This window comes from Stegostoma tigrinum, chromosome 9 (assembly GCF_030684315.1).
Source record: "Stegostoma tigrinum isolate sSteTig4 chromosome 9, sSteTig4.hap1, whole genome shotgun sequence".
Taxonomy (NCBI): Eukaryota; Metazoa; Chordata; class Chondrichthyes; order Orectolobiformes; family Stegostomatidae; genus Stegostoma; species Stegostoma tigrinum.
The window spans coordinates 36,009,000-36,035,290 of NC_081362.1; the positions used below are offsets into that span (position 1 = coordinate 36,009,000).

Sequence of the window (26,291 nt, forward strand, 5' to 3'; positions counted from 1 at the left end):
AGAATCAAGACAAATAAATTGAGTTAAAATAGATAAGATTAGGATTTGAGATGATTGGGCGGCTGGCAGAACAGATATAAGGATCATATGGCCTATTCATTTTGTATATTATCCCAAGTTCTGACAGTCAATCAAAAACCAGTATAATGCCTCAGCTCATTGTATTTCTGAAGGAGGGTTCCCAAATCTGGGCCTCCGGGAAATTGAAGTTCAAATAAATCTTGTTCAATTCAGCTGCCCTTGCCAAACCACATTTCAAAAACCAGTACTAATACAAAATTAAGGAAGACAGCAGGCCAGGCAGCATTAGAGGAGCAGGAAAGTTGATATTTCAAGTACGGACTCTTCTTCAGGATTGGTAGAGGTCGGCGGTGGAGGGGGAGGCGCTCACAAATAAATAGAGGAGAGGTGGGACTGGGGAAAGTAGATGAGATGGTGATAGATGAGTGCAGGTCAGCAGTGGTGAGGTGGGAGAGAAGATGGACAGGTTGTGTCAGGTCAAGGAAGTGGGAATGAGATGGAGGGTTGGTCATGGGATGAGGCCGGGGGTGGGGAGATTTTGAAACTGGTTAAACCCACATTTAGGCCACTGGGTTGTAAACTCCCAAGGCAGAATATGAGCTGCTGCTCCTTCAGTTTCCAGGTAGCATCATTGTGACACTGAAGGAGGCCCAGGATGGACGTCACCCAGGGTATGGGAGGAGGAACTGAAATGGTTTGTGACTGAAAGGTGTAGTTGTTTGTCACGAACAGAGCGCAAGTGGTTACAAAGCAGTCTCCAAGCCTCCGCTTGGTCTCACCAATGTAGAGGAGTCCACATCGGGAGCAGACGATGCAGTAGACCATGTTGGCACATGTGCAGGCAAACCTCCGTCTGATATGGAAGTTTGTATGGTGTCTTGAATGGAGGTGAGGGGGAGGTGTAGGGGCAGATCTGGCACTTCCTGTAGTTGCAGGGAAAGTTGCCAGGGTGGTGGGGCTAGTGGAGAGTGTGGAGTGGACAAGGGAGTGGCAGAGAGTGCGCTCCCAATGAAAGGCAGATAGGGGTGGGCCAATAAACCTTTTTCTTTGGCTGTGGGGTTGGACAGTAGGTGGCAGAAATGATGGAGACTGATACGTTGGATATGGAGGTTAGTGGGGTGATATGTAAGGACAAGGGGAATTCTGTCTTTGTTTTCAGTGGGGTGAAATTCTTAGAATCCTTACAGTGTGAGAACAGGCTCGTCAGCTGTTCAAGTCCACACCTACCTTCAGAATGTAGCACCATCGCATCAGACCCATCGCCCTAAATCTACACATCCCTGAACACTATGAACAATTTAACTTGGCCAATCCACCTACCCTGCATATTTTTGGACTGTGGGAGGAAACCAGAGTACCCAGAGGAAACCCATGCAGGCACGTGGAAAATGTGCAAACCCCACACCCGAGGATGGAATTGAACCTGGGTCCCTGCCGTTGTGAGGCAGCAGTGCTGAGCCATCGTACCGCTCCAATGATAATAGCTACTTGGCAGCCAGGTATGTAAGGACAAGGGGGAATTCTGTCTTTGTTTTGTCCTTGTTCTCACATATCACACCACTAAAAAAAGGTCATGAGTCATTTCAACTGCCTCTCCCACTCTCCGAGTCACATGACCATCCTGGGCCTTTTCCAGTGTCACAACAACACCACACAGAAACTGGAGTCCGGCACCTCATATTTCGCCTTGGGAGCCTACAGCTCAATGGCCTAAATGTGGATTTTACCAGTTTCAAAACTGCATCCCGTGACCAACCCTCCCTTTCATCACCCTTGACCTGACGCAACCTGTCCATCTTCTCTCCCACCTATCCGGTTTCCCACCTCACTGATCAATCCCCATCACTGTCCACCTGCATTCACCTATCACTGTCTCACCTACCTTCCTCTGCCCCACCCCGCCTCTCTCTATTCATTTCTGAGCTCTGTTCCCCCTCCCCATTTCTGAAAAAGGGTCCCGAACCAAAACTTCAACTTACCTGCTCCTCTGATGCTGCCTGGCATGCTGTGTTCTTCCAGCTCCACACTGTTATCTCTGACTCCAGCATCAGCAGTTCTTACTATCTCTTAATACCAAATGGCACTTCTTCCAATGGGCAGGAAAAAGGCATGACAACATAAAAAAAATTACTCGACTCTACTCAATCTCACAGAGCTATGTCTTGTGTTGGCAATTACTCTATAGCTCAGACTGTGGAAAGGTTCAAGGCACTGGCTGTTCACCCTTTCAAATGTTAATTGACTGAATGGACACAGGTTGCAATCACAAAATACACTAGACAGAATAACATGAAACACACTGAATCAATGTTAGTGATCCAGTAGTGGCAGGAATTGGCTGGAAGTGGCTTAATGTGTCATTAGGCCTAATGTCACATGTTTATAAACTCAGTCAGCAATGCACAAATGAAACATGAAAATTGTTTTGATACAGCTTAACATCCAGATAGAAACAGGCTATTGAGAACTCATTTCAGTTGTCCTCAGAGAAAGGATTCTGTGATCCTAACCAATACAGGGGTCACAATTAAAGTCCAATATCATTGCTGAAATTAGCACTCAGATGACGTTTGTCATGAACCATAATGGTTGAATTTTAAGAGGGAAGAATCTACAGATATTGACTGGTGAAGTATGTTCTGGGTCACTGGTCATCAAAATTTTACAGTAGAGGAGCTTTTTAAACAATGAAGTGTTAGTACTACTTTGATTGTGCGTACCGCATAATTGTTATACTACTCTGCAGAGATGGCACAATATTTCCAAAATGTGAAATAAAATTTAGGCATGAAAATGTGAAGCTCATCCATGTTTATTTTTAAGTTAAGAGTAAGAAAGATTCTTCAAAAGTCAGTTCACATGCAAATTACTTTTGCTTGTTCTAATTTTTTGGTTTGTTGATGCATAAAGACTTCGACTTGACATGTTTCATTCTGTTGTTCACGCAATTCACTTTTTTAACATTAATTACAAATTGATGCTGTAAAGCCGTCAGATTGTAACATAGCAGTGAACATAGGAAAGTATAATCAAAAAACTACAAGATGTGCGATTGAGGGAGGTGGTGGTTTTGTCGCGATTTTACTGGACTAGCAACCCAGAATCCTAGGCCAAAATTTTGTGAACAGGAGTTCAAATTCCACCATGGCAAATCTTGAAATTTCAATTCAATTTAAAAAAAATGCAGAAGCAAGATCTGGCCTAACAGCAACCACCACTAATCGTCTTAAAAACCCATTTGATATACTAATGCTATTTGGTGAATAAAATATGTCATTCTAATTGCTTCTGGCCTATATGTGATTCCAGAACCAAAACAATGTAGTTGATCCTTAACTGACTTTTGGGCAATAAGTGCTGGCCTGGCCAGAATTTCCCACATCCTAAGAATGAATTACACACCCAAAAAATCTGCATCACAAAGGCGGTTCTTTGAATAAATCATGCAGTGTTGGTGGATAAAGTGCTCTGGAATCAGTAAATTCAGGTCTCACTGGGTTAATTTATTTTCCTCAACCTTACCCAAAAAGAATTAAATATCACTCTGATCTCCGTTTTGCCAGTTAGCTCTACTTCTATGTTGTTTTACAAACTAATACATTTCACCAGTGGCATAGCATTCCCTGTCAAGTAATCTGCCCAATCTTCCTCTGCACTTGGAGTGATAATCTGAAATGGTGATAATTTTTCATTGAATTCTCAATTACAATCATAAAATCTTATAGAGCAGTATAACATTCAATACATTGTGCCTGCGCCAACCCTTTGAAATAGTTATCCAATTAATGTCAACCTTTTGCTCTTTCTCCAAACTGCTACAAGTTGTTTGTTTTCAAGTTTATAGTATTTTGAAACCTACAACTAAGTCTATTTCCAATACCATATCACTCAGCGCAATTCAGATTACCATAGCTTGTGACAATTACAGGTAATTCCTTATTTAGTCCATAAAACTCTTCAATTTCCAGACCAAACAACTGTGCACAATCTTCCTCACTAACATTTGAAACACAATTGGAGAACCATCACCTAATCCACTCAATCAAATTTGACAGTCATACTTGACTTAGACAATCACTTCCCCATCCACAGATTTTCCCTGCTGAATTGGCAGGAGAAAGAAAACAGGAGTGGTAGCAGTGGCAGGAGTGACTGGCTTTGGGAGTCCTCAACATATGATTTTCAACCCACGAAGAATGATGACATGAGGTTACATGCTGGCAAACTTCCTACTGATTACCAGCTACCAATCAGTTGATCAATCCATACTCTTTGGAAGTAGTACTGAGTGTGGCAAGGGCAAAGAATATACTCTGGGGGCAGGACTTCAATTCAACTAAGACGGACTTGGTAACTCCATCATTGATCAAGGTGACTTGAAAGGAGGAAGCTAATTTGCCAATTTCTAAACTACTCAAAAAAATAGGTGGAAAAGCAAGTTTGAGAGTGGGATACCAACAACTTACGGAGAGAAATCGGTAGGCTAAGCAAATGTTTAAAATGTTGGCAAATGGAGCATAATGTGAAGCTGTTCATTTTGAAAATGTAGTGATTGGAACTGAGATTCTTGATTAGGGTTGTTAACCTTGGCCAATCAAGGAGTATTAGCTGACCAATATAAACAGGGGATTCAGAATCTCCTCACTTCAGAGACAAACTCCGAGCTGGCTGGCCACAGCTAATTTACTGTGCACAAGTAAACAAAGGGTCACTTGGTGACGGGATAATGACCTGTGTGCAGTTATTTCAGGAAGGTAGAATAAAAACATAATTTTTTAAATGGAGAAAAACTGTAGAGAACTGCAACACAAGGGAACTTGGGGGTGCTTGTGCATGAAACAGAGAACTAGCACACAGATGCAGCAGATAATCAAGGAGGCTAATGGAATGTTGGCTGTTATTTCAAGAGGGTTAGAGTATAAGAGTAGGGAGGTTTTGCTGTAATTGCACAAAGTGACAATGACATTACATTAGGAGTACTGAGAACAGTTTTGGTCCCATTCTTTAAGGAGTGATATAATTTCACTGGAGGCAGTTTAGAAAAGGTTCACTAGAATGATCCATGGTACGGACTCATTGTCTTCTGAGCAAAGGCTAAGCAGTTTGGGATTCTATTCACTAGAGTTTAGAAGAATATGGGGTAATCTAATTGAAACATATAGGTTTCTTAAAGCTGCCAATGCTGGAGATCTGAAACAAAAAATAGAAATTGCTCGTGAAACTGAGCAGGTCTGGCAGTATCTGTGGGGAGTAAACAGAGTTAATATTGTGATTCTAATGACTCTTCATCAGAACAGAATATTATTTAATGGTGAATTTAAATGTTCTGATGGTGAGCCATGTCGTTACTAACTGTGGCACCAAATGGCCTCTTTCTGGGCTACAGGGATTCTATGATTAAGATGGGCAGTTGTTTGTGGACTACTCAGCTTAAAAAAAGCAATGAGCAAACTCATTAATCTGCAAATGGATCTTCATGAATTGCTGCTTCTGAGCAGAACAGGCGAGGAAATGCATTAATGAACAAAGATGAATGTCACTCTTCCTGTCTGTTTCTCCCTCAACGCCAAAATTCAATGTCTAGTGAAAAGAAAACTTGGAAAAAAAAAATCACTGCTCACTGAGAAATCAAAGTTTCTGCGAGACCTGCAAGGTTCTTCGACTCAATATCAAGTTCAATAGTTATAGGGCCTAAATCTCTCCATGTCTAGTTCCCTAGCCTACACAGCAGGCCTTTTTAATCACATAGCCTGCCATTACGCATTACCTATTGTTAGTCACTAAAAGTCCCTGTTAATAACTATTCAGCCTGATCATTATCAACTCCTTCGTCTATCCAACTGCTCTTCTCTCTCTTCGGGCTCTATCCGATCATTTACTCCCTTCCCCACCCATTTCCCTACTTTCTGCATATAAACTGAATTTTCTTAGCTACCGTAAATTCTGTAGAAGGGTCACCAGACCCAAAACATTAACTCTTTTTTTTCTTCACAGATGCTGCCAGACCTGCTGAGCTTTTCCAGCAACTCCTGTTTTTGTTGCTGGAGACTTCCCCACTCTCGAGGGAAAGGACAACAGTGGAATAGTTGGGACTCTGGTATCATACTTGCAACTCCAGGAATCCATAACCTTTAAACTATCTGTGCCTTACTGACTGTATAGATAGCCTCCTTGACTCACTCTTCTTTTTTTAAGCTTACCTATGGTAAGCCTATGTTTGATGTGTTTTCTTTTAATAATAAAATGTTACCGTCACTCAAGTAAATCTTGGAATTGGCTCTCTATTTTTGGTCTGCTTTTTGATAAGATGAATTGAAGACTGGTAGCCGTATTTCAAAAAAATGTTATAACTAACCAGGAAGGGGCATAATCACCTCTCTTCACCCGGTTGTAAAAACAGAATTCATATTTCAAGTCCATCACCCTTTTTCAGAACAGACAGTACCTAGGAAAAAGTGATATTTATCTTGAGGACGAAAATGGAGTAGAGGAACGAGCGGATAGGTAGAGATGGAGCTCAGAGACTGAGATAAATTGAACATAACTCTGCCTTCTATCCATAAATGCTGCTATAAGTCCTGAGTTTCTCCAGAATTTTGTTTTTGTTTCAGATTTCTAGCATCTGCAGTTCTTCGTTTCATTTTAATTCCCACAAATCTCCATTGCTCCACGAAAAATAATCGATATAACCCCAGCTTTTTTAAACTTAGCCTTGTGGCGAAAATGCCTCGTCCCCGGACCCATTCTAGTATATCTCCTTTGCATTGACTCAAGGATCTTGAAACGCTTCTATTGCAGCAAAACAGGAACGCAACTCTAGCTGTACTAAGCAAAGCTCCACAATGTTTCAGGACAAATTTTATGTTTTTATACTCAGTGCTTCTGTAGATAGGAAGTGCAAAATGCCACATTGCTTTACTCGCTGTTCTTACTATTTTCAAACACCTTCAAAGATCTCTGCATAGGAACTTGCCAGCTTCCTTTGACTCTGTCCTTTCCTCAAAATGGCCTTCTAATCTGTCTGTCCCCATTGCTTCTGTCAAAATTCATCACCTCATATTTATCTGTACTAACTTCATCTGAGACCTGTCCATCTAATCTGCCACTTTGTCTATGTTCCATTGCAGTTAATTGATATCATCCTGTCAGTCAGACCTCCAATTGTAGAAGAGAAGAGAAGAAAGGGCTAACTAGTTCTCTCTCAGCTTGCCTTTAACATTGGCTGTATCTGTGGGGAGTAAGCAGAGTTAATGTTTTGAGTCTAATGACACTTAATCAGAACAGTATTATTTAAATAGTGAATTTAAATGTTCTGACGGTAAGCCATGTAGTTACCAATTGTGGCACCAAATGGCCTCTTTGTGGACTGCAGGGATTCTATGATTAGGATGGACAGTTGTTTGTGGGCTATTCAGCTTAAAAAAAAGCAGTGAGCAAACTCATTAATATGCAAATGGATCTTCATCAACAGCTTCATGACAGGCAATGGCAATCTTCAAGAAAGAATCTGGGCACCTCCTGGTTCCCCAGCACTGTTCCCACAACACACAAGTAGGTCTGCGATGGATCCACTTACCTCAGTGAGTGCAGTCTCGCAACACTTGAAGGCTCCATATCATCTAAAACAAAGCATTCCAGCTGACCAAGCAAAACAATTTGTTTTAAATAAGGGTCACTGGATCTGAAATGTTAACTCTGATTTCTCTCCACAGATGCAGCCAGACTTGCTGTGTGTTTCCAGCAATATCAGTTTTTGTTTTTCTGTATTCTAGTTAACTGCCACCCCACTCAATGCTTTCAATATTCACACTTTCCATTACAGAAACCCTACAACATGACAGCAGGCTATTAGGCCCATTCAGTTCACATCAACCCTCTAAAGAGCATCCCACCGTGACCCACCTACAACTCAAACCCTAACCCTGTAACCCTGCATTTCCCATGGCTAACCTACCTAGCCAGCACACTCCTGGACACCATGGACAACTTAGCATGGCCAATCCACCTAACCTTCACATGGGAAGAAACATGACAACCTGGAGGAAACCCATGCAGACACAGAGACAGTCACCTGAGGGTGGAATCGAGCCAAGGTCCTTGGCGCTGACAGGCAGCACTGCTAACCACTGAGCCACCATTTTATTCACTCCAAGAGGCTACAGTATATTACTAATGAGATACAATGAAGCAACTCACCAAGGCCTCCTTTGACAGTAGATACATGTTACTATCAGTTACATGTTCTCTGCCAAAGCACACACCATCTTGGCTTGGAAATAGATCACTGATCCCTCACTGTCACTAGGTCAAAATCCTGAAGCTCCCTCCTAATAGCATTGAAGTTGCTCAAATTGGTAGGCTTGCAACCACCTTGGGACCACTAGGGAAGAAAAATAAATTCTGGTCTTGACAGCAATGTCCACATGTCATGAACAAATAAAACAAAACAACTTACTGAAAGGCTTCTAGCTCATGGTATTAGCGGCTCAAATCAATGATTTGTTTGTAATCACATCTCCAAAGATCGGTTTAATGCTTATAATAAATGTTCCACTTCTACTTTGGCAAAGTGATCAATTTCCTATTAGGTAATATGAACAGTAGAAGTTTTGATGTAATGCTTTCTCATACCTGTTACCCTGAATAGGTGTCATTTGTCCTAGTGGTGTTGAGACAGGGGTTGGCGGTTTCAAATCTCCACTTTCCGCCAATGAGCTGCTGGTGGACTGGGGTGTCTGTGGTCCTTGCAAGGAACCTGAACCTGCTAGAAAATGAGAACACTTGTTATATATTTCAAATAACATTTGTGAACCTATTAAGATAAGAAGGTGTGGAGCTGGATGATGTGGAGCTGGATGAACACAGCAGGCCAAGCAGCATCTCAGGAGCTCAAAAGCTGACATTTTGGGCCTATTAACTGATTTGAATGAGAATGTACTGTGAGACAGCAAACAAATGAAGCAATCGGTATAACAAGGTGTAGAGCTGGGTGAACACAGCAGGCCAAGTAGCATCTTAGGAGCAGGAAAGCTGACGTTTCGGGCCTAGACCCTTCATCAGAAATGGGGGAGGGGAAGCGGGTTCTGAAATAAATAGGGAGAGAGGGGGAGGCGGATCGAAGATGAACAGAGGAGAAGATAGGTGGAGAGGAGACAGACAGGTCAAGGAGGCGGGGATGAAGCCGGTAAAGGTGAGTGTATGTGGGGAGGTAGGGAGGAGACCACAAGAGAGTTGCAGTAGGAAAGAGATCCCCTGAGGTTTGTCCGGAGGGTGGAGGGTAACTTCTTTAGGTTAGTCATCCTTAGAAGAGGCTTCTCAGTGGGGTTAAAATTGTATCAGAGATAATAGGAACTGTAAATGCTGGAGAATCCGAGATAACAAGGTGGTGTAGAGCTGGATGAACACAGCAGGCCAAGCAGCATTGAATGAACACAGCAGGCCAAGCAGCATCCCTCTTCCCCTCTTCCTGCTCCGAAGCTGCTGCTTGGCCTGCTGTGTTCATCCAGATCTATACCTTGTTATCTGAGATTCAGCATCGGTAGTTCCTATGCTTCAGAAATAAATCAGTATTTACCCATGAAATACACATTAAAATATTTTGAATTTTTCTGTTTATTGTTACTCCATATTGATACAAAACATATAATTAATTCCACATGCAGCAAAAACTAATGGCACAAAGACTCAATGGAATAAAACTTTTTCCAGATGTGCCAACATAATCACTAAAGTAAACAGAGGAAAGCATGCTCACATACTTCAGACAGTATGATCAGCTATCACTCTGAGAACATAATTTACTCAAAATGAACTCTGTCCCAGTTTCAGGATTTGACTGTTATGGCCAGGGGTTGATCTGCATTGATCAAAAGTCAATTGGACGTAATGTGTGTGTATTATGGAAACCACTTCCATCTAATTTATCTTGCTGCGAGACATCCGCATCTCAATACATGACATTTCAATGCTATCACCTGTCGGTAAACAAGAACTAGTGTTTTGTTGCAATTCATTTTGTAAGGCAGCAACAGGGATTCTACATTAATAACAGTCATAGAATTGCAGAGCACAGAAACAGATCCTTCGGTCCAACTTGCCTGTGCCAACCAGATGCCCTAACCTGATCTTGTCCCATTTGCCAGCATTTGATCCATGTCCCCCACCCCCCAACCCTGATAATAAAGTATGAAGCTGGATGAACACAGCAGGCCAAGCAGCATCTCAGGAGCACAAAAGCTGATGTTTCGGGCCCAGACCCTTCATCAGAGAGGGGGATGGGGTAAGGGTTCTGGAATAAATAGGGAGAGAGGGGGAGGCAGACCGAAGATGGAGAGAAAAGAAGATAGGTGGAGAGAGAGTAAAGGTGGGGAGGTAGGGAGGGGATAGGTCAGTCCAGGGAAGACGGACAGGTCAAGGAGATGGGATGAGGTTAGTAGGTAGGAAATGGAGGTGCGGCTTGGGGTGGGAGGAAGGGATGGGTGAGAGAAAGAACAGGTTAGGGAGGCAGAGACAGGCTGGGCTGGTTTTGGGATGCAGTGGGGGGAGGGGATGAGCTGGGCTGGTTGTGTGATGCAGTGGGGGGAGGGGACGAACTGGGCTGGTTTTGGGATGCGGTGGGGAGATTTTGAAGCCGGTGAAGTCCACATTGATACCATTGGGCTGCAGGGTTCCCAAGCGGAATATGAGTTGCTGTTCCTGCAACTTTCGGGTGGCATCATTGTGGCACTGCAGGAGGCCCATGATGGACATGTCATCTAAAGAATGGGAGGGGGAGTGGAAATGGTTCGTGACTCGGAGGTGCAGGTGTTTATTGCGAGCCGAGTGGAGGTGTTCTGCAAAGCGGTCCCCAAGCCTCCCCCCACTGTATCACACAACCAGCCCAGCTCATCCCCTCCCCCCACTGCATCCCAGAACCAGCTTTAACAACAGTACATACTTTGAAAGAAGCAATAATAACTCTGTCTGAAATAAACTGTTAAGGGACAAGAACAACCTTGTACAGAAACTTAAAGCAATTAGCCATGTCTTGGAAGAGGAGGTGAGCTACATGAACAAAACTGTTTTAACAAGTGATTGATAAATGGCTACCTAATGCCACAAAGACAACTGATTGCCCTGCAGAAGAGTTTAAAGAGTTAATCACAGAAAAGTTGAGTCTTCAAACAGACGAGTCAATTCCAAACGTAACAAGGAAGAAGGATGCTGCTTCTGATAAAAAAGCAAGCTGCAGACTTAATGGTTCCAGAGTAGTAGTCAATATTGTTACGAAGTTGTGTAGAGTATTTGTGAATTGGAAGGCAGGAAGCTAAAATTTATTTGCGGGGAAAAGAAGGGGGTTTGACCTCTCCTTCCTAACAATATTGTCGTTAAAAGAATCTAATGGATCATCAATAACATCACATCACAAACTTTAAGGATGGAAAATCGTACTAGAATTCAACTCCAGGATTTCTCTGGGTTAGAACTTGGGAGAACAACACTGTACAAGGATCGAAGCCTGGCCATATAGAGACAGACACTGTTGGTTGGAATCGTAGCTAATTTTCACCATTAATTGGATAATACCCAAGCTGAGTTGTGAGGTTTAACTTGCTTGAGGGCCTTATTTTAGTTGCTACATGCAATAAAGTTAAATAATTGTTCTAGTATTTGTTTGTGAGATTTCCCAATAAGTAGCCAAACGAAAAGGTAGCTAGTGGTAATCTACCCACAATAACTTGTTAGCAAATTTGCAAATCAAGTTTGGCCACTTGAGTGAGTAATTAACAATGGAATTTGAACTCTAAGAGCTAACAATATTTTAAAGAAGACGACAAGAAAGAAAATTACAACCAGTAATCAATTACTCCCTACAAAGTTCCTTTTCTCTTATCAATTAATAGGTCATGGGTTTCCAAGTATCTGCTTCACTTATTTTTCATGGTAGCAGTCTTGGGTTTGGTAGATGCTGTCTAAAGACCCTCATGTAGATAGTACACTCTGCTGCTACTGAGTATTGTTTCTGCGGGGGAGTGAATGTTGGTGCATATGGTGCCAAACAAGATTCATTAGTCTTGTTGGAGCTGAACCCATCTCGGCACATGAGGAGTTTTCCATCACACTTCCCACTTCTGTCTTTGAGATGGTGGACAGGTTCGGGGGAATCCAGAGACAAGTTACTCACTGCAAGATCCTAGCCACAGTATTTGTATGGCTAGTTCAGTTCGGTGTCCGGTCAATGGTAGCCCTCAGTAGATTGATAGTGGGGGATTCAGTGATGGGAATGCCATTGAACATCAAGAGGTAATGATTAGAGTCTTTATTGTCGGCAGCAGCCATTACATGGCATTTGTACTGGATTAATGTCACATGCCACTTGTTAGTCCAATTCGGGATACTTTCCATATCTTTTTGCTTGTGGACTTGGACTGCTTCAGTATCTGAGGAGTCATGATTGGTGCTGAACATTGGACAATTATTGCCAAACATCCCCCACTTCTGACCTCATGATGAAGGGAAGCTATTTGGTCAAACAGTTGAAGGTCGTTATGCCCAGCACACTGCCCTGAGGACCTCCTACACAGATGTTCTAGAGCTGAGACAACTGACCTCCAACAATTACAAACATCTTCCATTATGCCAGGTATCATTCCAACCAATAGATAGATCCCACGTCCCACGTCCCCCAGCCCCCAATTCTCATTTCTGCCAGGGAACTATAATATCATTCCTGGTCAAATGCAGCCATGAGGTCAACTGCTATTATTCTCACCTTGCCTCTAGAATTCAGTTTGTTTGCCCATGTCCAGGGCTGAGTAGTTTTGACAAAATCCAATGGTTTTGACTAACCATTAGTGCTTGTTGCCATGTAAAAACTGCTTGATAGCACTATTGATGGCACCATCCATCAGTTTACTCACAATTAAGAGTTTTTTCCTTCAACTACTGGCCGAAGGTTTTTCTGTTTTCAGAACTTCCCTTTAATTACTGCCTTCATTCCCTCCAGCACTGACACTCAGTGCATATTGCTACCACTACCTACAAGGCGCACATTTAAAATTCACAAAAGCGTCATAGACAACATTTTCCAAACTCAAGAAAAACAAGCGCAGGAAATACATGGAAAATCTTGTTCTATTAATTAATAAAAGAAGAGGGGTTATATTGAAGGGTAAATCAGCATATTAATCAGTTTTGCATTTGTTACAGCAACCTGTTTTCATAATAAATCTATCATTTTATTGTTTATAGAAAGCATGAGGTGACCTCATTCTGGGATGAATTCTGTAATACTTGCCACTTCTTCTTATCCTAAGAAATGGACTTCTATCTGCTGTCTTCTTGAACTTTTTGTGGATCTGCAATGGCTATTTCCTTGGACAAAAGGTTATGTTTAAAACTCTTCAAAATTCAACGGACCTCTACCTGGTCCCATCTTGGTAGATCTTCTTTTGGAGAGGTGAACTGAAGAAATTCAACTTTTGCTGATTAATGTATCATGGCAATCCTGGTGCCAGTACATTCAAGTGGCAGGCATTTATTTTGAAGTTTGTCAACCATTTAGTTCAACTGGCCCAGAGAAGATCCTAGCCATTCACAGCACATACACAATTTATTTGCATTAATGGCCAGTTAAAACCAATTATCAGAGGCCAACTGGAATTTTCAGACATTTCTCAACTTTGAGAACAGCCCACACTACCTGGAGACAGCCTCCCTAACGGCTGATGAGGTTTCTTAAACAGTAGTGCTGGGGCCCCAATTTAACCCAAATGTCAGGATTTTAACCCAAAGCCTAAATTTCTGTACAATCCTTGTGCATGGACACGAACTGTGCTTTGGACTCTTAGCTTGGTTGAAGAATTAAGGCATAATGCAAGTTCAACTTGATTTTCTTGCTTTTGAATTCTAATCCTTTAGAAATGACCCCCAATGCCTTATCTGAGTTTGCAATGGCTTTATTAATTATTACCTTTAGCGATTTCCTGATTCAAATTGAGCGAATCTTTGAACTCCAAAATCTTTTCATGCTGCTTCCTTATTTAAACTTTAATTTTTCCAGGAGGCGGTCCCCTTATATCGCCTTTGAAAATGCATTATCGCATTTATCTATATTAAAAATGAATTTATCATCTGGGTGCTCCGGTTTCCTTCCACACTCTAAAGATGTGCTGGCTCGGTGGATTGATCTGCCAAATTGCCCGCAGTGACCGGGGATGTGTAGATTAAGTGGGTTATAGGCAGATCAGTGTGGGTGGGACGCTCTGAGGTTCGGTGTGCAGTTGTCGTGCTGAAGGGCCTGTTTCCACACTTCAGGGATTCTATGATTCTATGTCCAACACCAAGAATGCTAAAGTCCTCTTATATTTTGTGGCAATCTCTTAGTATTTATTATAATCCCAATTTAGCATAGTTTGCAAACATCAACATGGTACTTCCAATTTCCAAGTTAAATTACTTACGTAAATAACAGAATCTCGCGTCCAATGCCAACAAAACTGGCTTGCACTGAGCAGAATGACTGGTGAATCATAACTAGGATTGAGCTTCTGCTTGAGTTGTAGCCATCTACAGCTAATGCAGCTGGGAGATTAACTGGGGCTCAGGTGAGTGAAAGCTGGAGTGAGGCAGCAGTGGGTGACCTAGAAGTGGACTGCAAGCAAGCTAACATTTAACTGGCTATGGGGCCTTCCAACCTATAGTGCTGTGCTGTGCAAATTCAACATATGATGAGTAGACTGCTTAGAAATTGCACTGGAAATTGAAAACAGGTTTCTAATAGTTTATGGTATGGGCAGCACGGTGGCTCAGTGGTTAGCACTGCAGCCTCACAGTGCCAGGGACCTGGGTTCAATTCCTGCCTCGGGTGACTGTCTGTGTGGAGTTTGCACATTCTCCTCGTGTCTGCGTGGGTTTCCTCCGGGTGATCCAGTTTCCTCCCACAGTCCAAAGATGTGCAGGTTAGGTGGACTGGCCATGCTAAATTGCCCATAGTGTTCAGGGGTGTGTGGGTTATAGGGGGATGGGTCTGGGTGGGATGCTTCAAGGGAAGGTGTGGACTTGTTGGGCCAAAGGGCCTGTTTCCACACTGTAGGGAATCTAATCTAATCTAAATATTGCTAATGTGTATTCCTGGCCAACATATTTGTATCACCCAGTACGATGGAAACTGAACATTTAGCACACCATATAAGTTGGCTATTTAATGGTTGAACACACAGTATTTTGTTGTTGATTTTCAAATGTGTCTTTTAAAGAGGAGGAGGAAGCAAATTAGTGGAAATAAAATAGGAGAATAGGGTCACAATAGGAGAATAGAACATGGTCACATTTACTGACTGCATAACACAAAGCTATTGAATAAATCCTGAGCGACTCATAATTTCTACAAACAGTATTGTTATAATGCGCACCAACCCAGGTTGGTACAGTCCAGGCCTGCTTTCATTACCAGTTTACGAAATCAGGATTATCAACAACAGCCCTCACTGAGCTCTGTGCCAGCAATCCAAAGATTGTAAGCAACTGCACTCCATTTCATACTAAAAGTAAGCATGAGACTAATTTTAAAAACAAATTATACATGTATAAGGCTCCCTGATATAACATATCATTCAGGAAAAAAAACTTGAGATATTATTCCAACTTAAATTTCTCAAAACGGTTCAGCTAATAAAGAAAACAAATTTCTTGAAAAGCTCAGCAGGTGTGGCAGATTCTGTGAAGAGAAATCAGAGTTAACATTTTGGCTCCAGTGACCGTTCTTCAGAACTAATTAGTCTGCACAGGATTTTAAACAATGTGTTTGGGGGGAAAATGTACACAAGAGAAAATTCACAACAATTACTACAGTTTATCTAATACAGTATATAAATGTAGCTGCTTTTACTCAATTCCTGTCTTTTAAGCGATATATTGAAGACATTTTAAGAAACCAAGAGGTTCAAAGTCAAGGAAGTTGGTGAATTGCAGCACCTTAATATGTTTTCTGTAAGAAATGGGACTGGCTTCAAATGAGCAGCAATTATAAAATTCATAAAAACATCAGCTATTCTGTTGTGTTCATCTGATTGAATATGAATTCCATGTATGTTCTAAAGCATGTCAGCATCCATTGTGAGCAAGGATACAAAGTACACACTAACAATCTCCCTCGACTCCACAGTGGGAAATCCTTTTACAGAGCCAAAATATTCTCACCAACTGCACTTGTAACTCATAACACATTAAACATTAACCCTGCTTCAATCACGTTTTTTGTTCAGCATGCAGATGCTTTTCATTGTGGCCTCTAAACTTTGTTTTCACAGGGGCTAAACAGTGTGACATCTTAAATCTTTGTCAAATATGATTAATTCAACTTCTCTGAAGATGTAAGTCTCAAAGGAGATATAACTTATAAATACTCCAATTGAAATGTCCTTGTCTGAAGTCTGAGATAGAATTTAAGTCTGTGTACAACTACGGTTCTTCTCCATCAGATACTATTTGCTGTCCACCTAACATGTCGTCATTTCCACTCTCCTGAGATAAAACAATCCTTGACCCACCATCTGTAGTACCATACACCTCTAGCCTTCCTTTTGACTAAAAACACGTTGGTTGTGCAGTTGCTTCCCAAATCCATGCTCATATTTCCTGGGTATCCATGTCTGAAACCTTTGTTCAGTTTTTTGCCTCACCATAGTATGAAACAGCTCATACCAAAGTCTCAAATTGCATCCTAAGTCACTATGACAAAGGTAAATTAATCCTCCTCGTCCCCCTTGATGTCTCTGGAGCCTTTGAAATGACTGAACACATTAGCACTCCTTCACTGTCTTCCAACAAATAGGAACTACACTTGCCTAATTCCATTCTTTATTTAATTTAAATGTTGCTGAGAATCACCTGCAATGGTTTTTATGTATGTTCCGGCACCAGTGCCTCACATGTCAGCATAGATTTATTCTGGACCTCCTCCGATTTATTCTCTTTATTCTACTCCTTGGCAACACCATCTGAAAACTCAGTGCCAATGTTCACTTGCACACTGATGACACATACAGCGTATCAACTCCTCCACTGTCTCTAAATTGTCAAACCTCCTGTCCACTACCAGGTGAGTAAATAAATGGAAGACCAAAATGATTGTCTATGATCTCTGCTGCAAATGCCATTCTCTAGCCACCAATTTCGTCCCTCTTTCTTGTAACAATGGTAGGCTGATCCCTAACTGCTCCCAAACATAGTGTCATATTTGATTCTGAAGTGAGCTTCTTACCTAATATACAAGCAATCACTAACGCTAGTTAATTTTATCTCTAGATCGACATCCAATTTCACTCTTGCCTGAGCTCACCTGCTACTAAAACCCTCATTCACACCTTTGTTGCTACCAGATTTGACAATTACACTGCATTTTTGGCTAACCTTTCATGTTTGATCCAAATTCATCCAAAATTCTGCTGCCTGTGTCCTTACTTGCACCATGTCACGTTCAACCATCACCCATTGTACTCACTGACTACATAGCAAAGTTATCATATTCCTGCTGAACCATAGTGCTGTTCTCTCATTAGAGAGGCAACCGATGGTTCAACTTGAGACTCACCACACCACAGGCAAGGGGAGAGGTTAAGGAGGCAAGTTCTTCATAATACTCTCAGCCAGTCCAGGATTTTAACTCATGCTGCTGGCATCACTTAAAGTTACAAACCTACTAACAGAGCTAGCTAACCCCTGCTGATCACATATATTGCTCATTCAGCTATGTTTTGATGTTAAAATGTTCTTACCATTTTTTCAAATCCTTTCCATTTGGTTGTGACTCTTCCTAGCTCTTTAACTTCTATCCTCCTGTATTTCAGCCTCCTGTAAATCGCCAATTTTGATTGGCATCTTTGTACTCTTGATGGCTTTGCTCTCAGCAGTCTAACTGTGGATTGTTATTTTTAAAACCCTCTGCCTGTCTTCCTACTTTAAAATGGTCCTTAAAACTTGCCTCTGAGACCAAGCTTTTGGAAATGCGATCTAATATCTGCTGTGATTCAGAATCAAGTTTTGCTTTATAGTGCTCATGAAGCACTGAAAAGGTATGTTTAGGCCTTTATTTCCTCTTGGACCAGACAAGACTCCGGTTTCTTTATTCACGCATGTTCCATTTATTCATACATGCATGGGAGCTGTACATCACCAAAAACGGCATACAGTTCACATTTTACTGCAAGAGCAAAGATATTATACCAGTTTTACGGATAATGAGCTTCCAATTGGCTATTCTGACAAATAATTATTTCCAAAAGGTTACATATTTGCTCACCTCTATTTCTAAATTGTATTCACAAAGTCCACATTCCATGTTAATACACATGGCTATATCAGCCAACCATATCATTACACGTTTACATCTCAAACTGTTAATATCTGGCTTGAGATTACTAGTCAAACTACGCTGTCTATTTTTCCCTTTTAGTCCCTCCTATTGTCTGTACTGTGTTCCTTTTCAATCATCTTGGGACATTGTTTGAAAGGCACTTCATGAATACCTATATTGTTGTTGTCATTAAACAAGTAAGCAAGAGTTAAAGATAGTGTCAGCTCAATTGTTTTCCTCTCTTCAGTGTATAAGCAACATGCATTTAAGCCAACAGAGTGAAAATACAGCAACTTTTTTGCAATTGAGTGGTACTCACCAGGAGAAGGTGGTTGTATTTTTGGCTGCTTTTTAGATTCAGCAGAACTGAACATCTCAGGAGGGGGTTCTTCTCCACGTTCAATCTTACATTCAAAGGCAAACAGGTACTGAATGTATTGTTTCTTTAGTGAGCTGGCTGCACTGCTTGATGTACCTACGCACAGGGCCGTTGCCAATTCACGCCATTTTTTGTTTTTGTTAACCTAGGCAGATTATGTTAAAATCAATGAGATTCTGATTGAATATTGTCAAATATTTTCAGCATACTTCCCTTATAATTTAATAGATTTCAAATGACGATATTCGTTAATACATTTTGTGTATTGCAGCTTTCTAACAAGCTTCTCTCATTTTTGAGGTCCAAAGCATCAGACTGAGATGGCGCTGAGAGCAAGTAGAGAAAAGAAGTAGAAGAGAGAGAATCAAGGTTAAGTAACACCACTTGGAGAAATAGCAAACTCCAGATTTCTAAAATGTTGACTCCCTTGAATGAGCACAGTCCTATTCAATTAAACCAACTAGTTGGCATGCTGCACTTTGGGTGAAGGAATAGAAGGAAGTAAATGACTTGGTGTTCTCATATAAATGCCAAAACAAATTTTAACTTTGAAATTGAGGGAGGGAGGGGCGATCCTTTATAGTTTTATATTATTTAAATAAACCTGGAGATCTTTAACTATGTCATTAAAAATATACATTTCGGCTTCATGTTTCTGGTTTATTACTGTGCTGATTCAAATAATCTGCCACCAAAGGTTATGAAATTAAGATCTGATCCACAACAAATTCACGATCATTTACAAAGTGCGTGTGACTTAAGTAGTCAATCACTGCCCACAAAACAAGCCATGCCCAGAAGTTACAACAGAGTTTTGGCCAACTACGATTGTTTGAATTTTGTCTCACTGTGCTTAGAATCTCTGGTGCTTAAGTACCCATGATCGCATTAATCCAGAGGTAATCACCTGACCTACAGTAACCAGTAGTCAGCTGAAGAGTGATCCAGGTCTCTGGTTCCTAAAGCTACAATAATCTTCAAATACCTTAAATTCAGTCAACTGATCCGCCCTTGGTGCATGAAAGGCCTGTGGCCAGGAGGCAATTAAAGTCACACAGTACGAACTACTCTGCTGCAGTAGTCAGTTAAATGACAATAGCATGGCCTGTATTCAATTGTTAAATGCACTGTTTTGTGATTTTCACCTTCACTCTGGACAGACATGTTTTGTCCTTGCTTTTAATATGGCCACATTATCCCCTCTCTGCCTCAGGTACTTGAGGCCCCGTTTGCCCTGATCCTAAGACACAAATTTACATGTTTGAACAGGTTTCTCACTTGTGCAGGGAGATTTTACTTTCAGGCTGTGCTAATTAGTTTGTGCTGAAACTTGAGCAAAACTTCATCTTGGCAAAGCTGTTTGTTATCCAGGCGATTTCTGCAGCTCAGCAACACGATGTACAAATTAATGCGTACATGTACATCCCTAAACATGTAGATACTTCAATACAAAATTCAACTATAAAATTAGAAATCAGCAAAGAACACATTTTAGAAAACAGCAGTAATTAGTCTATACTTCATTTGTAGTTGGCATAGATGCAAAAAAAAATCCAAATATGCCTATAATTTGCACAATACCTTTTTTATTTCACTGAGATTACAACTTGGCAGTGAAACCTGTGTGCAAGAACAGACACTGATGAAGTGGGCAAACAATTCAGCAAGACTTGCAACACAAGCCCTTAATGCTGATTTTATATTTTTCCCTTTTCATAAACTGTAGATTGAGACATCTCTAGATGTTTTACCATTGCCTTGCTCATTAGTTATGGATCAAATTAACGGGCAGACATTTCTCCATGGGTTAATTCACATCAGTTTCGAAAAGGAATCTTGAGAAGAAGCAATATTCAAATACCAATGTTCAAATAACAGCCAAAACCTAACCAGCAAATAATCCTAAAACACCAAGAGGCAACTATACTATTTCGTACCCACCTGTGCCAAACCACCAACTTCCTTAACACAGACATAAAGTCGATAAAGATCCAATGGTTTTTTGCCCACAGCAGGTAATGTGGTCACTGGCGTTCCTCTTTCCTCCATGAAGGTCAGATAACGGTCTATCCACATCTTGCGCTCCTGTTCACTCCCCAGCTCATACAGCCTGGTTATCTTCTCACCAGTTGTGGAAGAGTGTGATTTCTGCAATGAGCAGGCAGAACAAGCAAGAAATATGAAGAGACTTCTTCCCAATTATGAAAACTGGTCTTATTCCTTGAAAAACATACAGTAAGGAATCAAGAACACTAGCTCTGACAGATATCTTGTAAACATTCCATTACAGTGTTTCCATACTCATGCTCAAAGCTTTTACATTTCATCAATTTAACAATCTGAACTTCAACATGGTAAATGAGATATGTGACCCCAGAGCAAACAAAATCCTTATCAGACACAAACATAGCATATTTTTGAGCATATATCCATTTACCCATTCATCATCCAAGGATATAATGTGAACATCATGTGCAGCTACAAATTTTACTAGTTTCACTCCTGGTAATATGTACTCCCAGCTTCAAAGCACAACAGGAAATTTTTCTCATTTTGTCACTGAGATGAAGCGCGGATTTGCCATTTTGATTAAGGTAATGTGTCATGTGTTGGCGCAGGCTTGACGGGCCAAAAGGCTCGTTTCTATGTTGTAAGGTTCTTTGTAAAGGTATTTCTAATTTATTTTTATGAGGCATGCGCTTTGGCCAACTGATCTAACAACAGTGACAAACTATAATTAGGAGGCAGACTACATCTCTATTCCAGATTAAATTGAGATAGAACCCTTTTGGACTTCACTTTTTAAAAATTGGAGTTCTTTTTTTCTGAGGTCTATTACTATGAACATGTTACCTTGGTTGGACTAAATGGCCTTTATTAATCAATGGCTATTCTTATGACTACATGACTACATTTCTAAATTAACAACATGAAACACAATGCATTTTTTTTTAGGCTTGGAACAGTTTGCACATTTTTCCCCCCAAATAAAATGAGATCTGGGCTGGAATTTTCTGTAAGGCATTTTGACTGAGGATCAAGTAACAAGAAAGCATTATTTTAACAACGAAGAACGTGAAAATCGGCAACAATTATAAAGAATGAATCATGCTACAGAATGAGCTCATTAAGCCGTATTAGGATTTTCGTTTTTGCACAGCACCTTTGCTTTATTGTGGCAAGATTGTAGATTTTGCTTTGGTCACACACCTTGGGGGGGGGAGAAAATTACTTCAATAGTGGTAGTAAAGGGCAAGATGCAAAAACAAGGGAAAAGAAAATCAGAAGGTGTAATCGTTGCCAATTCAATATGAAACATTTTTACTATTGAAGATAAATTTCATCTTTACTGTATCATTTAGATTCAATATTAATGACGAATAAGAGGAGAAACAGAGTCTGCGGGCTCTCTCAGATAGACTGCAGAGGTTATTGGATCAGGTCAAGCAGCATCTGGGGAGAGAAACAGAGCTAATGTTTTAGGTCAGGATGACCTTTGATCATGATGGAAGGTCATCTCACTCAGAAACATTAACTCTGTTTCTCTCCACAAGTATTGTCTGACATGCCGAGTATTTCCAGCATCTTTTGTTTTTATTTCAAGTTTCCAGCATCTGTAGTATTTAACTTTTGTAATGAACAAATCAGAATGAGTCGAAACAGACAGAAAACAAAAAGGCCTACGCATTCTATACATCAGCTTTTGCAGTTTTAGCTGGTCAAGAGATTAATCCAAAATGTAAACCCAAACTGTTTTTCAGTAAGTTTTATAGTTGATGATTTTTTGTTATGTAGAAAGCTGCACCATTAAAATCACTTAAAAAAACACAACTTGGAACTTTAAACTGATTATGTAATTTTGTGATGACACTAAATACTGAACAAGAATAACATACAGCTATTTTGAATGAAACTGAAAGTTCAACACATACACATTTACACAAATCCATATCACGGTAATCAGTTAATCACATCAGTAAGAACACTCTCTCTCAATGGCATAAAGCATTTTCTCCCAAACAAACTACTGACTCAGTTTATCCTGAATAATTTCATCACACTTCAAAATTTACTAATGTAGGATTCGTACCTGAACAAAACTGATACCCCTCCTCTCCGGGAGGCACCAATTTCTGCAGGAATTCAATTCAGATGGTGATACCTTATTGACTACTTGGCGTGGATCAGCCGCTCATGCTAGCATGTGAAGTATTGTAGCTGAGTAAAACTCAAGTTATCCCTGATGTGCTTTTTCCAGTGGGTGTCATTAACTCCCGTGCTACAGAAGCCTGGTCGATATTGCATTCCTCTGGTTCAATGGTCTATGTTCAATTGTGGTGCCCAAAATGTTGCCATGGCTGAGATCAACTATCACAGTGAGAAATCAAACCAATGATCATCTCTTCCCTCCCCCCATCCCCCTCTCTGATGAAGGGTCTAGGCCCGAAACGTCAGCTTTTGTGCTCCTGAGATGCTGCTTGGCCTGCTGTGTTCATCCAGCCTCACATTTTATTATCTTGGAATCTCCAGCATCTGCAGTTCCCATTATCTCTGATCATCTCTTCTGTATGGTTTAGTGTTAGATCTGGAAGTATTTATACTCAGTAAGGCACTGGAGTTCCAAAATTAGTTTAACATACATTATGGACACCCAGAAAGGTAATCAAAAAGGTTTCACCAAACATATGTAAAATTTCAGAATGGAATGGATACAACTTATTGGTTGGTAATGGAAGTTTGTTAGAAGACAGCAGAGGGCGTACAGATAATAGATATGTGTTCAAATTGTTAGGATTTCATTAGTGAGAGTAAGAAGAGAACTTAGGCCCATTTCACAATCTTCATAATTTACTTTGATGAAGGAATAAACAGCAGCACATTTAATTTTGATGACAACACTTAATTAGACATTACAAAAAATAATACAATCCTATCTACAATGAGACACTAATACTTATATGAGCCGACAAAACTGTGGCACACGGACTTTAGTGTGGGGAAGTGTAAGGCCATTTGCTTTGGGCTGTAGATAAGTAAATCAGAACCTTTTCCAGATTCTGAGTAAGTGGTAAGAGGACAAACGGAGTGTTCTAGGGGTCCAAGTATAAAAATCAACATCCTAGCATATGGTACAAAAATAATTGAAAAGACTAATTGAACGTTGGCTTTTTATTTCAATGGGGCTGAAACACGAAGGGATAGAAATTAACTTATAGTTGTACATTTTTCTAGTTATACTCCACCGACAGCAGTGCATTCATTATTGGTTTTCCATGCTGGCCTTAGTGGTTGTATAGTGAAGATTCATCAGAATGATACTGAGCAGTAAATGTTAAATGATGAAGCAAGACTGCATATACCAAATTTATATTTGTCTGAGTATAAACAATCAGGCCCCACAAGATCATGACCACAAGGTACTGGAAGCAAAGCAGGCCATTCAACCCACTGAATCTGCTCCACCACTCAATGAGATCATGGCTGATCTGATAACCCTCAACTCCACTTTCCTGTCTTTTCCGCGCAACCCTCAATTCCAAAACTCATTAAAAATCTGTCTATTTCAGCCTTGAATATACTTAATGACCTCAGTTTCAACAGCCCTGTGGTAAAGAATTCACCAAATTCACTATCCTCCGAGAACAGAAACTCCCCCCATCTTTGTCTTAAATGTTCAACCCCTTTTCTGAGATTATGGCCTCTGGACCTGGACTCTCCCCCAAGTGGAAATAACCTCTCTGCGTCTATCCTGTCAACTCTCTCAAGAATCTGATGTGCTTCAATTTGGTTGCTTCTCATTCTTCATTAATATTTGATTTTCTGTTTAGGAAAATCAAAGGGAGAAACTATGTCCTTTGGTTGGTGAGTCCAGATTCAAGCGAACATAATCTGATCATTACAGCAAAGGCATCAAGGTACGACAAGAGAAAATAATTCTTCACACAAAGGTTAATGAAATCTGGAGTTCTCTGCTCCTGTTCAGGTTAAGTCAATTGAAAATTTCAAACTGAGATTGTTTAAAGTAGGCAAGCTATGTAAGGTTATGGAATTAAGGTGGTAGACATGGTTATGCAGAGATCAATTTGTTTTAACTGACTGGTGAACAGGCCTGAGGGACAGAATGATGCACTCCTGTCCCTCCATAATGTAACTAAAACAAGACAGGAATGCCATGTCAGGTTCACTAACTGTACAATGATTGTTAGATTGTGAACATAATAGCTGGCGTTGGATCTGAGCAGTTTTGAAGTTAAATCTGGTTTCGTAGACCATGGGCAAAATTTGTAGAGCCAATTTTTATGCAAAGGTCCACAATTCCTCAGTACAATAAGGCATGAACATAAAATCGAAGAAAATCACCACTTTTATTCACTTTCATTTGTTACATCTATAAGTAATTATGCTAAATAAATTATGAAATGGATTCAAATCAAAAATGTATAATTTATGAACATTAACCTGCTCTGTACACAATGTGGAAAAGATGTAAAGGCAATTTTTAGACAAACATTTGCAGTCCCCTAGCACAATAAGGTATCATGATAAAATAGAAAATAAAACACTTTTACTTGTTTTTATTGTTACAATAAATAATTACACTGAATATTTAATTAAGTAGAATATTCTATATTGTCCCAACATTTACAGTTTTATACATATGTAATGTACTCAAACCACATTATTCAATTACTCTAAAACATTACCTTCCAGTCTGTAAACCTTGACAACATTTGTAAAGATATGGCGGCTATGATCAATATCATGACTGGCTGCCATTCTCTCTTCGGAAAGAATTGTGTCCAGCAAAATTCATCATGAAAGCTAACTGCTATTCAGCTATTACCATATTTGGAAGATTATAAGGGGATTTCAAACACAGTCTTTGTTTTAAATGATTTTCAATTAGCACACAAACATTACATAGCATAGAGGTTAATAAAACAGCGCCACTTACAGGGCTTGACGGAGTCTTTGGCCAGCCTGGGCTGCTAATGCTATCACTTTCATCTCCATGCATTGAGGAGATGCTAGTAGAGCTTGGGGACATGGGGGAAAGGATTGGCAGGTTGCCTGAGGTAAGGGGCTGGGAAATACCCTGAGAGTTGTAGCTATCCTGTGGTAGCAGAACAAAAATAGGAGGAGGGCAGGGCAAGGTTCATTCAAAAGAAGAAAAAAATGTTAAATCAATTTTAACTTACAGGTATAAACAATCACATAACATTTATAATTGGTCTAAATTTGGAAGATTGCTGGAGCCACCATGCTTAACTTTAAGCTTATTTGAGATGCTTAGCACAAGTTTCCCCATGAAGGAAATCACTTAGTTAGTTTTACAAAAAATTCAGAAAAGCAAAATACCAAATGCCTTTGCTGTTGCAAGGAAGCCATGACAAAAGAGGTAGAGAAAATGGCTGCAGTTTATAAAAACAGGCAAACAACTCTCTTAACACCTTAAAGCCAAATTTATCAATGTTTTTAAGTGCCTTTAGAACCAATGACTTTCAGATCCACTTGAAAGAATAGGAATAGGACGCGCAAAAGCATGCAGAAGGGAGA

The 26,291-nt window shown here is 40.4% G+C and overlaps 1 protein-coding gene across 5 annotated transcripts in view; it reads right to left on the reverse strand.

The window, feature by feature from the left end:
• arid1b (AT-rich interactive domain 1B) overlaps positions 1 to 26,291 on the reverse strand; it is a 549,279-nt gene that overhangs the window by 42,298 nt on the left and 480,690 nt on the right. For 3 of the 5 annotated variants that reach the window (XM_059648486.1, XM_059648484.1, XM_059648483.1), the window contains 4 exons: positions 25,690 to 25,848; positions 20,676 to 20,882; positions 18,675 to 18,879; positions 8,653 to 8,785 (listed from right to left, as the gene is read on the reverse strand). In XM_059648486.1, the coding sequence (XP_059504469.1) occupies positions 8,653 to 8,785; positions 18,675 to 18,879; positions 20,676 to 20,882; positions 25,690 to 25,848 (704 nt within the window). The remainder of the gene's footprint in view (positions 1 to 8,652; positions 8,786 to 18,674; positions 18,880 to 20,675; positions 20,883 to 25,689; positions 25,849 to 26,291) is intronic. The other 2 variants (XM_059648487.1, XM_059648485.1) reach the window with 1 other exon arrangement.